Genomic DNA, 13,843 nt, shown 5'->3' on the forward strand with positions numbered 1-13,843 from the left:
CAAAAACTCAGTTTAGAAACAAGGTTTGTAGCTGATGTCCCACCCATGTCAGGACAACAGTCAGCTTTCTGGACTCTTCCATAGCTCACTTGATAAATATCCTAAGAAAATTACAAGACATCTTAAGCAGTACTTCTTCAAAGTAGGCAAGGTGACTAGCAGCAAACAAAGCCCAGTAGTGCCCAGTATCTACCCATTAACTGCAGTTAATTGATCAAGCGACAGGATAACTTTCCACTTTGAAAGCCAAGTCCATAATGTAGCAATGAAAGTGAATTAAAAACCAGCCACTTATCTTTGTACTTTCTAAAGCCTGGAACACTTCAGAGGTTCAAAAACTTCATTAGAGCAGGCTGAACTGTTCAACTGTTGTTGATAAATCATCAATAAGTGTATGACAAGGCAGAGGCAGCTGGCAGGAGCAGCTTGGCCTTTGCCAGTCAAATCATTCACCCATCATCCTGCTTGAAAAGGAAATGTTTGAAAATCCACATCTACCCCATGAGCAACCAAAAATATTGACTAAAAGATAAGAAAAAAATTGTTATACAATGAATACAGGTTAATTCTATTGCCATGCTGAGGGAGGGGGAAATGGAAAAACAAAACAAAAACACACACACACACAAACAGAAAAACATTTATTCAGGGATGCCACTAAAAAGACAGATTTTTATATGTATTTGCATAATCCCCAGACTCATCAAGTTCTAGAAATGGTCAGAAGTTATGCAGAAAGGAGAACATCACTGAAAGTTACATCCCTGAATAACAAATCTATTGGTGACAGAGTTAACAGCTTGAAAACTGGCAGTTTGTTTCACAGTCAAGAAATTATTTCAGGCAATCAGTGAACAATCATATTGATTAAAAAAAAAAAAGCCACAAGAACTGACAGAATATTCCAGAACTTGCAAACAATTTTTTTCTCTTCCATCTCATTAAGAAAAGGGTTCAGATCAGAAGCTACACACCAGGTTTCTAGAACCCTGAAGATGCAGCTTGTCCAGGTAGAGAACACAAAGGATCTGCCACTCACTATTATAATGGCTTTTAGAGTTAATGTAGCTCTAATATCATTAGGAAAAAAAAAAAAAGAAAAAAGAGAGCATCATAGCACACATTCTGCAAAACCACAATGAAACACTTCTGCTGGTACTAAAATAACGTGATAAAGGTGGATCTTGTCTGCTGTGATTCATTGGTAATAAAATTCTCAGTTAAGCAAAACAATGAGTAGAGGGAGAAAAGAGCAGTAGACAGACAAGAGAAGGGAGATATTCACTTCTACATCAGACATAAATGATAAGAAAGCTAAGGTGCAGGGTGCATCAAAACAGTTGAGCAGTCCCTTCTTTCAATAGCATTGAAGTATATATATGTTGTGGGCAGGCATGTATCAAATACGATCTCAGCAGAAATTGCATCACATGCCTTCTACTTAGTCATCTTCCAGTCAAGATTATTTTGTGTTAAAGACTTTAGAAGAAACAATTTGGGCAGAAGAAACATTTGTTGATGCTGGTAAGTAGGGACAACATCAGAATACTTTCAATAAAAGCACAGCTGTGTTGAGTCAAAATTGTCTTTGCCAGGACAAAACAGTAAGAGAAATGAAGGCCAGAGTCAAGCAAAAGGTAATAGATAGTGAAGTGAATAATTTTATTTAGCTCAGGCAAAGAAGCTGTACATATTAAGAGGCATTTTCTGTCTAGTTGCAACACTGACTATTAAAGAGGGAAAATAAGCAGGAGGAGAAGAGAGCAGGACTATTATATCAAAGCTAAGAAATGGAGGAGGTAGGAAGCATCTTCAACAAAAGGAAAACAGACTATTCTGGCAGGTCCTATCTTTTGAAGATTGCGTAGTGTCTTTGTACTGCATGTCTTTTGAGAAGCATTACTTGAACTATGCTTCCTTTTTGCTTAGTATGAAAATAGCAAGAAAAAAGTATATTGATTATTTCTGCTCTGTTGGAAGCAGAAGCCCAGGACACAGATTAGGTTCTGCATTGCAGGGTAAAGCAGCTGCTAAGAACAGAGCCGGGGGGGAGGGAGGAAGCGGGAAGGGGAGACTATCAAGCCCTTCTGAAATTGTAGTCTGATGCAGGTAAGCAGGTCAAAGATCTGGAACATCTTCATGAGCCCATCAGTGCTTTGGGAAGTTAGAGCAGAGGACACAAGCTACTCATACTTCTGGTCTGTCTTCTGCAGTGGAAGCAAGAGACTGATTTACTGGTGCTACACACACATATGCAAAAAAGCTACATCTATTTATCACCTCCTGCCACAGAGATACTCATGATTTCATTCATGCTTCAGTTTAAACAAAGTACTTATAAACTCAACTGGATCCAACAGGGTTTCCAGTTTATTAGAGTGAACAGAGCCCCAGTTCTGAGGTGCCCCAGTGAAGACCCTGTGTAGACCAAAGGCCTGAGAGATCCTGATGGCAGGGCAGGCTGGAAGAGCATTGCTGTGTGATCCTGACATGCCAGATGTCTGTGTAGCTCACTGCCCCAAATTAACACAGAGAAGTTGGTTTAGCTCTCATGCTGTACAGGATCCCAGTTGTCAGCTTCATATTTAACAGTTAGGAAAAAGAGGAGACAAGAGGAAAGGCAGCACATCATGGCCATGCACAGCAGCCTTGGCCCATGCTTATGAGAGCTGACAGACTCTACAAACTGATTTACCACAAATGGCAAAGAGTCAAGGTTAGGTACTTACCTGCAATTCTGTTCAGGATTTTCTGGTTTTCCTCCAACATTTTCACATATATGACTTGATTGTTAAACTGTCCAATCCCATGAAATGTCATTTTAAGGTCTTTGCCCTGTAAGATGGCCTCCACTTTAGTCTTGCTTTGCTTCAGTGCTAGAACAGCCCTTAAAAAGTTAAAATATATATATTCTGAAAGGAGGTTATTTGATTATTACATAACAAAATGTTGTATTTTTAATACCAGGCAATACACCAGATTTTGACCACTCTGTAGCACTATGCAAGGTATAGAAAGCACACTATATTTCAATGCTAATGCTTTCTTAGCAGTTATAAGATGCATAGGCATTTTAAATACATTATGTCTTTTACTAACCTCAACCTTAGCTTATATATTAAAGTGAATTTTGCTAGCAAAGTGAATGTCATTAACACGCCAGAAACATCTATGTGAATGTATGTTGATAGGGAATCAAAAAGGATAAAACTGACTGTATATTTTATAATGTCAAGTAGATTAAGGCGTTATCATTGCCATTTCCAACTGGTTCTATAGTTTTATTCTTAAACCAAAATAAATGCATTCTCCCACCTGACACACATTTAACATTTGTCTCCATTGTGTTCTATTCCAGAACACCTAACTAAATATCAAATTGATGCTTATGTTGGGAGCTCTATGTCCCATTTCAAAAAAGTTCAGACATGCATCTTGTGGTACAGAAAAATATCTCCAAAAAAAGTGAACTACCCAAAGACGTTAATACTTCAAATTGAACCATCTTTCTTAAAGACACAGAAAAATCATAATTATCAGGTTTCTAGATGTAGACAAGTGTTTCAGCAGCTTAATACCCACTGAAGTTTTACAGGTGCCCCTCTTTACCCTGATGTCTCAGGGAGGGGGAGCATAATTAAGGACTGCAGGACACCTGTCCATAAGTTGTTGTGGCTCCTGTAGCCACATTCTGTCATTAAACCTAGAACATGTTTTTACTATGTTCATTTCATTGTCTAAAAACCTTAAAAATATGTAACATTATCCAAATAGAAATCGGGCACTACAACCCACACAGCACAAACTAATCTCCTTAGGAAAGCATGTTTCATGCATACAAAGGCCACTTCAGCCAACAAGAGTTATTATGAGCAATCTTCATCGCTACTTTGAGGTTATTTCAGCTAAAATGACAGAGCTGCTTCTTTCTGAGACTCCTGAGGACTCCACAGACGAAGGTTTGGTGAGGACAGGACTGAAGGTGGAAAAGGAATTAATTATTTGCAGAGGATCTTGCTTCTTCCACCTTAACAAGCAAGGCTAATCTAGCCCTTCATTTAAGTCCTCACTGTCTAAGCTATCATTAAATGCTGCTAGAACAACTTCTACCATGAGACTTGAAGATGCCTTCCTCCCTCTGCAAGGGGCTGGGACGGCTGTTTCAGCAGTGCTGTTTGCTTGAAAAGAGAGAAATACTTGGCCTTAGAGCAGTTCTTTCATATGGCAGCACAGAGCAGTAGCCAATGAAGCACAGCTTCATTGAGCAGAGCTCTGTAGGTAGGCAGAAGATAAAGCATTTGGCAAGGAAGATCTGCTTTTCATTAGGTACTCCCATTATTTTTATATTACAGGCACACATCCACTCCTAAGCTCATTAACACTACTTGCTTCACTCACCTCCCTAACCAGCTGATTCCCATTTTGATTGCTGCTCTCCACTAGCTTCCTATCCTTTTGGATGCCAGCCCATCCAGTCAGCAGCACTGGCACATGTTTTTGTTACTGAATTACTGTACATGGTGTCTTCTACATGCAGGCTCCTTAACCCACATAATGGTCCTCCCACCTTTTTTCCCTGTCTCAAACCTTCTGAAAAAGCTTCTCAGACATACAGTAAAGAAGGTAATTTTAAAATAAGGCACACACAAACCTGTCATATACATCTCAATCCTGCTTAACTTTTGCTACCTGTATGGGCAGTAGGGTTTTCTATTCATATTGGTTCTTTTGACATCTTTTCAGTTAGGTATTCTGCTTTATGCCCAAGCAGATCCTGTGTCACACTATTATAGTGTTGAGGCCTTACTCTGTTTTTAATACCCTTGCTGATGTGTACCAAGGACCCTGCAGAAAGAGCTGCTCTCACCAGGTTCCCACCTCTACCATGGGAGACCTTCCCAGACACCTAAGGATTTCCCCTCCCTCCTCATGCCAAGAAGTCTCCAGATACCCCACATAGTACAGTAGGAGAGGCTTAGAGAAAAATACCTGCAGCATACTGCCTCTTTGCTGCACCTTGCTAGTCATTCTGGCCTTCCTGACCACAAGGTAGCTTTCCTCAGTCATCTTTCAATATCTCCATCTTAATTCACAGGGTCCCTCAGTGACAGCCCACAACTTGCATTAGACAGAAAAACAGCTTGGAAAGGAGCTCAGCAGTTATTTTTTATTTTCTACTTAACATGTCCTATCAGCCAACATTTTCCAGTTGTTACAGGAAAAGCTGATCTGAAAGGCTGTGGTTTCGTAAAAGTCAACAACTCAGTAAACTTTACATCTGTCAAGTCAATTTATGGTAATAATACAGTAACACAGTAGTAATACTATTTGCAACTAGGCTGCTTTTGCTCTTCACCCCACAAAACTTGAACCTCCAATGCATCACATCTAGCTTTTGTAAAAATCTCTCCTCATTGGTATTGAGAACAAGCCAGAAACTGATCAAAAACATCCAAGAGAAATTGTCTGTAGGCTCTACTAAATCATAATTCACAACAGCAGTAAGGCTACCACATTTACAGAAAAATTAGCTGCGCTTGAACTTTGCAGGATTCTTACTTTTTTACTTCTTCTTCTGTTCCCAGGTGAGCTACTATTATAGTAAGGTGCATAGTCTGAACAGGAAGAAGAGCTCTCAACAGGTCAGGTTCTTTAGTGAATATGAGCTCTTGGACATCCTCAATTCTGTCCAAAATCTGCAATGCAATAAACAGGAGACAGGGAAACAAATATTCATTTTAGATCATCCAGGTATTACTCAAAGAATTCAGGATGCTGAAGGCTGACACACACAAAAACACAACTCAAGTTTAAGCCAGGAATCCACAAAACAAAAGTCACCAAGTCTAACAGCTTTCTGTTTCGATTTCAAAGTTAATTTTTCAGGGATTAGTTGATCTGTTTTCTTTTTTAAAGCCCACAGGCTGAACTCATAGCTCTCATGTAAGCCAGCACCCCTAGATCTTACAGTAGGTCTGAATCTGACACTAAGCATGTTTGAATAAAGCTCACAGCACCGCGTAAATATTAATGGGATCTTCAAGCAGTTGTCAGTTGTTAATAGACTGTGGAAATGAAATAGCATTTCTATAATTAATCTTATGCCATTTTCTGATTACAAGCTTGGTCACAGATTAAACTGATGTCTCTTCCCAAAAGGAAACTGTAACAGCAAACAAAGCAGAACTGGGTAAACATGGTGTTTTCTGAGTTTGTATTTTCTAGAACTGCATGGCCAGTTTCTGTCTCTTCACAGTCTATTTGTGCCTTTACACAACTGATTTCAAGGAAAGATTTTTCACAGTGATCTGTTAAGGTTTGTAAGTCAGCCATGAGTACAAGGCAGGAAGGAGAAGAATTCATTCACACAGGGACTAAGCACCTGATGGAAGCCTTTGTTACAGCCAAGTTGTTTATAGATTTTTAGATTATTTCACTAAGCTAATTCTGGCTTACATGCCCAGGTGCTTACACAAGTTAGAGCTCCACTTTATTTTTACACAGGTTGAAACAGATGGGTCAATATAATTTTGTTTTGCAATCTCTCTAATAAAGCCTTGGCAGTTGTTGTACAGTCCAGTAAATAGTCACAGACTAGGTTAAGTATTGACAACAATTCCACAAAACAGACCCATGTTCTTCTCCCTTGACCAATCTTTCTAAGAACACTCCTGAAATAACAAGATCCTTTTACCTCCTCAGTTGGAGGCTCAGACAGCTGGAAAGCCAAGTTTGAGTGAATTAGATATCTAACTATTACAGAAAAATTTCAGTATCTTTCCTTACTCTTTTGTCAGCTTCGCAAATGTGCCTTCAGAACTTTTTGCTTCTTTTCTCATGGGCAGAGTTTACCTTACCTCTTCACTTTTTTTTTTTGTAGATCAGTCTGTAGCACTTTTCTATAAATGTTATGTTTCTGATGGGCAGCTGTTTTTTGTGGTTTTGTTTGTTTGGGTTTTTTCTGGTTTTGTTTTGGGGTTTCTGTTTGTTTGGGTTTTTTGTTGTTGTTTTGTTTTGGTGGTGGCATTGTTGTTGTTTTGGGTGAAGGATGGAAAGAAAGCACATGTAATGGAGTATTGAAAACCTGAGACCACAACATTCGTAGATCTGCCCCAGTGTAAACCCATTGCTGGGAAGGGAAAAAAAAATAAGAGCTGCTGCACCCACCAGGATTGTGACAGGATTTTTCACATGTGCTGTTAAAAGGGAGGAAGATGGAGACAGCCATAGGTCCCATCATCTGGAAATCCCTCTTAGAAAGTATAGTTAAGGGTAATTAATTCTACCCGCCAAAATAATAGTATTTTTAAAATCTTTCTGTAACAGCCTACAAGAGGTACAGAATAACAGGCGAGCGTGTTGCATGTTCGGTGAGGTCAGGAACCTCCATGTTAGAGGTAAAAGCATCTGAAATTGTCAACAGAATATATTATATGCACATATATATATACACACACATATTTGTTTACTTACCTTTCACATATACACATACCAGCCCTACAGTACTGTGCCTTTCAACATTCCTCTCACAGAGCCTCACCCAGAACTGTCTTGGGTCTCTGCCACCCTTAAAGGTAGCACTATAGAGGAGCATAAACTGGGAATATATTGAGCAGAGCATCCAGCCAGGGATAGAGCTACCAGAGCTGGTGTGAGAGCAGGGAAATCTGGAAGAGCAGAATCAAGAGAGAAAAGGAGAAAGAGAGGAAGGACATTCATAGAGCTGTGGACAGGATGTGGTCACAGGCCATATATTAAGACAATCAAATCTCATTAAAATACCAGAATAAGTTAGGCATTCATGTCCACTCAAGCTGTTCCATGATCTCATTCCTGAGATGGCAGGAAACTTCTCGTTTCCAGCCTAGATTTATTCTTTGCCCACTTCATACCCATTTGTTCCTCTGCCAGCATTGTCTTCCAGCTTACACAGTCATTTTCCTTTCCTGGCATTTATCTTCCTGATGTACTCTGCACTTTTGTTCACCTCTCAAAAGCCAGTCATATGTAGGAATCACTGAAAGTTATATGAGGCCATATTCCAGATAACCTTCAGAAATTATTCTACTCAAGACAAAGCCAGAGCAAATAATTGCTACCAACAGGAAGGCACCTTTGACATCTCCCTCTAACACATACATTAGAGTTTCTACACTTAACTAAGGTAAAAACAAAAACTGAAAAGCCTGCCAAAGTAAGCTACTGTGCTACAGCTTCTTGTCATGCTGGAAAAAAAAAATAAATAAAAAGGAGATGTACAACAGATACAGCCATCCTACTTAATTATTGCCCTTCGGCAACATAAATACAGTCATGCCAGATACTGCATGGAAACCTAAGCTGGAAAAAAAAAAAAGAGTTATACATTACAACAAACAATATCCATTTGGCTCATTGAATAAAGTGCCATAAACTAATAGCAGAAGCTGGTAGCCAAGGGTTATATTTTCATTATGTTAACACAAACTAAAATTCAGCTTTTTACATTTTCATTCAGCCTTTTACATTTTCTTTGTGATAAAAATCCCAAGATGCATATACACTATGAATATTAATAATTCACACAATATATATGCTATTTCTCAGTTCTGTCCATGCTAGCTGGGACACAGCTGTTACTGATTCAAATTAAGACTTTTCCCTTGCCTGCCCCTATTGGGTGGAATAGTCTGTTTCTTGTCTTTGCACACCAAAGCTTTTTCCTTCTCTTTTCTTCACAACAGAGTTGAGTGCACAGTCACCTGCTGTCCCTGCATCCAGTTCCACAGCATGGGGCATGTCCCACCTCACTCTGCTGCTGTTCAGCAACAAGAGCAGAGTCCCAGCCAAGAGTGGGGCAGCAGGTGCTGGTACCAGGCAAAGACTGTCCGCTGATGCATAACCTGAGCAGCTGCTAATAAAACATGGCCATCAGCAAGTCACCCTTGTCTAGGGGAGGCTAAAGGGAAAAAAATCCTGTGTTCATACAGGTACTGACAGCTCTGGTTTGGGAACAAGACAGTCTGTATCTTTGCAGAAACTTTTGCGTGGGTTTCAGAATTCACACCGGGATAATGGGAATAAGTAATTAAGATGAGTCAATACTGTCCTTCTTCACAAACATAAAGGGACAGAGTTACATAGAAGTTAGGAGTTTCAAAGCTATCATGCATTCATACATATCTAGTTAAAAAACAAAATGTCAAGTCTGTCTCTCTAGCTTTTGTATCATTTTTGGAATTTACATCCATGCATCATAAGACACTGCCTGTAGCATGCAAGCCCTACAAGGCTACCTTGACATATTACAGAAGAAACTTATACTCTGGTGACTGAAATACACTAGGTCCCCCACAAAGCCTCTAGAAGATTCTATTTGGATTTCCGCTCTTGCTGTGTTTTGGTTTAACATTACAGAGGTGAAAAAAAATCCTTTGTTTTTTCACCACTGCTCCAAAAAGGGAAATCACAGAATATAGCATAACTGAATGAAGTATGCACATTGAGACTCCATACACAGCTTCTTAGAATTAACTGTCTGCCTAAGATGCCAAGGTAAGTTAGTTGGGTAAAAGATGGAAAAGAGGGAACAGATCAATTATACAGAATCTTCTGTAAGAGAAGAAAATTCTTATCCTTCACTGTGAACTTCAGCATGGAACGAGATGAAGAAACAAATCAATACTATTGCACTAAATATGGCTGTGAGACAACATAGGATAGGAACAATGGAAGATGGTGAAAGCCACTGCTTTCATTTGGAAAAAGATTACAGAACAGAAGAAATTCAGGAGAAACACATCCACTCAAGCCTTATATAATAGAAAAGGCAACGTCAGCCCTCAAAGTATTTGATTCTTGCCCTTGTTCCACTCCCATCAAGAGTTAAAACATAGGTGTGTTACTGACACTTCTCTGGCTACAAATATGAAGCATTGTACTTATGAAGGTTGCTGTGGGGAAGTTAACTTCTATGCCAGACAGACCTAACAGACCACTGCAGGTAAGTGAGCAGAATTTGGTCAGTCTTGGCTTCTTAACAAGCTTTGAAACCAACATGACTTGAAACATATGCTCAGCTTGTTATTTCAGGTTTCTGTTTTGGTGGAACAGCTACTTTGAAATACCTGATCATCTGTTATTGGAATAGCAACAAAATAATTTGGAGTCCCTCGAGGACGTTTCTTAGAAACTTCTTGCCCCAGGTCTTCCTTCTGGTCCTTTCCCATCCCTTTGGACTCTTCTTGGACATCACCTTGCTCCTGCCTCATGTCTGTAGCTCTTTGACCTTCCTTTTGTGGGGTCAGGTCTGCTTTCAGCTGTTCCTGCTCTTGGCTCTGGTCCTGCAGCTGCCCCTCTGTCACCGTGCCATCCAAATCTGCTTTGTGTTTAACTTGCACTTCCTGCAGCTCCACCATTTCTGAACTTTCCTCTTCTTGGCTCTGGTCCTGCTGTGGTTTTGTCATTTCCCCTTCTTGATCATGCTTTTGGCTTAGAGTCCCCTGTGGCACCAGCTCCACCACAGCCAGTTCTCTCTCACCTTCAGATCTTGCCATTGGCTCTCCCTGTCTTTGTTTTGCGGTCAGCTGCTCTCCATTCCCTAACATTTCCTCACCTTGGTCCTGGAGGCAGCTTACCTCTTCTGTGTCACAGCCCAAATGCAGCTGCACAGTGATCTTGATACCAGCTGTAATTTGTCTCTGTTCCTGTGGTTGTACCTGTACAACTACTTGTGGGAGAGCTGGCCCTTGGACCTGCTTCTGTAACTGCACCTGCACAGTCACCAATGGGGCTTCCCATTGTGGACTTGGCTTCTGGGGCCGCACCTGCACAGTCACCTCTGGGGACTCCCATCCCTGGCTCTGCTTCTGAGGCCGCACCTGCACTGTCACCTCTGGGGCTTCCCACTCCTGGACCACTTGTTGTGGTCCCACGTTTAGGGTCATGCCTCTTCTCACTGCCTGCCTCGGCAGCTGCACGTGGACATTGTCACCTTCTTGAGGCTGTTGAACAGGGGGCAGCATCTGTGCAGCTGAGAGATGGTCTTGTCCTTGCCCAAACTGTATTGGTGAGCAGAGATGCTGAGCTCCCTCTGGACTTCCATCCACCTGAACCTGTTTCTGGACCATCTCTTGATGCCTACTCCTACACAACTCCCTTTTTACCACCTTCATCCTATGACACAAAAGCTTTCTTCTCTTAAGTTGGGGTTTCTCCAAGATCCTCCTCCTCTTTCTTTGGGACTTGAAGTAATTTTTCAAAGGAACTGGAAAACAAAGAAAAAAAAGAGTAAATAGCTATCAAGAATAGTTTATGATCGTTTGATCGGGGTTCAGCTCTGCAGTTTGTCTTGCTACAGGGAGCTCCAAACAGGTCAAATAGCTCAACCTTTGGAGAGCCCACCTCAAGATTAAATTACTGCCTCTTGAATGTTGTGCACCCTGGATAATCACTAGCTTGTGGACACCTGGATACTTTCCCATGTAACCTCATCTAGGTGTTCCTGCTCCAGCAGGGGGATTGGACTAGATAATCTTTCAAGGTCCCTTCCAATCCCTAACATTCTGTGATTCTGTTTTGGCTTCTGTCCTTGGTCTGTTTAGGTCTCACACACTTTAAGGTACAAGCATACCACTTCATAACAGTATAGAAACATAGGCCTTATCAAGGGACTGCAGGTCCATTACTTAGAGGTACTTACCAAGATCTAGATTGGGAGAATAACCTAAGCCAAAGACTCAGAAATTTAATATATCCAGAATCAAGTTTGCCAGTGAAGCTTTGGTCTCCTATAGCAGCAACATGTTTCCAACTAATCAGACTAACACACTTTACCTTTTTTCCCCCTGCGTGGTCAAATAGGGATCTGTTGGGTATGCTCAAGCAGAAAAGGAGAGTTTACAGGTCATGAAAGCAGGGGCTGGCCACTTGGATAGAATATAAGGCTGCTGTTAGAGGATGTAGGAAGGCAGCTAGGATAGCCAAGGCCTCCTTAGAATTACAGCTGGCGAGAGGGGTCAAGGACTGCAAAAAGAACTTTTTCAAATGCATAGCAGATAAAACTAATACCAGAGGCAATGTAGGCCCACTGATTAATGGGGTGGGTGCTCTGGTGGCAGAAGATACAGAGAAGGCAGAATTACTGAATGCCTTCTTTGTCTCTGTCTACTCTGCCAGAGGCTGTCCTGGGGAGCCCTGTACCCCTGAGACCCTGGATGAAGCCAGGTCAATGGAGGAGTTTGCTTTAGTTGATGAGGACTGGGTTAGGGAGCAATTAAATAGTCTGGACATCCATAAATCCATGGGTCCAGATGGGATGCATCCATGAGTGCTGAGGGAGCTGTCTGAAGTCATTGCTGGACCGCTCTCCATCATCTTTGCCAAGTCTTGGGAAACGGGGGAGGTGCCCAAGGATTAGAGGAAAGCAAATGTCACTCCAGTCTTCAAAAAGGGCAAGAAGGAGGACCCAGGTAATTATAGACCAGTCAGCCTCACCTCTGTCCCTGGGAAAGTAATGAACAGCTTATCCTTGGTGCCATCTCAAGGCATATCAAAGATAAGAGGGTTATTAGGGGCAGTCAGCATGGCTTTACCAAGGGTAAGTCATGCTTGACCAACCTCATAGCCTTTTATGAGAATGTAACAAGGTGGATGGATGATGGCAGAGCGGTGGATGTCGTCTACCTTGACTTCAGTAAAGCCTTTGACACAGTCTCCCACAGCATCCTCACAGCTAAGTTGAGGAGGTGTGGTCTAGACAATAGAGTAGTGAGGTGAGTTGCAAACTGGCTTAAGGAGAGAAGCTAGAGAGTGGTAGTCAATGGTGCAGAGTCTAGTTGGAGGCCAGTATCTAGTGGAGTGCCTCAGGGGTCAGTACTGGGGCCAATATTATTCAATATATTCATTAACGATTTAGACGAGGGAATAGATTGTACTATCAGCAAGTTTGCTGATGACACTAAGCTGGGAGGGGTGGCTGACACACCAGAAGGCTGTGCTGCCATCCAGCGGGACCTGGACAGGCTAGAGAGTTGGGCGGGGAATAACCTAATGAAATTTAACAAGGGAAAGTGTAGAGTCCTGCATCTGGGCAGGAACAATCCCAGGTTCCAGTATAGGTTGGGAAATTACATATTAGAGAGCAGTGTAGAGGAAAGGGACCTGGGGGTCCTGGTGGACAACAGGATGACCATGAGCCAGCACTGTGCCCTTGTGGCCAGGAAGGCCAATGGCATCCTGGGTTGTATTAGAAGGGGGGTGGTTAGTAGGTTGAGAGAGGTTCTCCTGCCCCTCTACTCTGCCCTGGTGAGACCACATCTGGAATATTGTGTCCAGTTCTGGGCCTCTCAGTTCAAGAAGGACAGGAAACTGCTGGAGAGGGTCTAGCATAGGGCAACTAAGATGATTAAGGGAGTGGAGCATCTCCCTTATGAAGAAAGGCTGAGGAAGCTGGGTCTCTTTAGTTTGGAGAAGAGGAGACTAAGGGGGGACCTCATTAATGTTTATAAATATATAAAGGGTGAGTGCCATGAGGATGGAGCCAGGCTCTTTGCGGTGGCAAACAATGATAGGGCAAGGGGTAATGGGATCAAGCTGGAACACAAGAGGTTCCACTTAAATTTGAGAAAAAACTTCTTCTCAGTGAGGGTGACAGAGCACTGGAACAGGCTGCCCAGGGAGGTTGTGGAGTCTCCTTCTCTGGAGACATTCAAGACCCGCCTGGACATGTTCCTGTGCGACCTCACCTAGGCGTTCCTGCTCCAGCAGGGGGATTGGACTAGATGATCTTTTGAGGTCCCTTCCAACCCCAAACTAACTGTGATACTGTGAAATACACATTACTGTTTTTTCTACTCTAAAATCC

The 13,843-nt window shown here is 41.8% G+C and overlaps 1 protein-coding gene across 1 annotated transcript in view; it reads right to left on the reverse strand.

Moving 5' to 3' along the window:
• LOC110356809 (uncharacterized) overlaps window positions 1–13,843 on the reverse strand; it is a 42,996-nt gene that overhangs the window by 16,490 nt on the left and 12,663 nt on the right. The window contains exons 4-6 of the mRNA XM_065053186.1: window positions 10,107–11,245; window positions 5,560–5,696; window positions 2,730–2,887 (exon numbers count right to left, since the gene is read on the reverse strand). Of these exons, the coding sequence (XP_064909258.1) occupies window positions 2,730–2,887; window positions 5,560–5,696; window positions 10,107–11,245 (1,434 nt within the window). The remainder of the gene's footprint in view (window positions 1–2,729; window positions 2,888–5,559; window positions 5,697–10,106; window positions 11,246–13,843) is intronic.

This window comes from Columba livia, chromosome 2 (genome assembly GCF_036013475.1).
Source record: "Columba livia isolate bColLiv1 breed racing homer chromosome 2, bColLiv1.pat.W.v2, whole genome shotgun sequence".
In the NCBI taxonomy this organism is placed as follows: Eukaryota; Metazoa; Chordata; class Aves; order Columbiformes; family Columbidae; genus Columba; species Columba livia.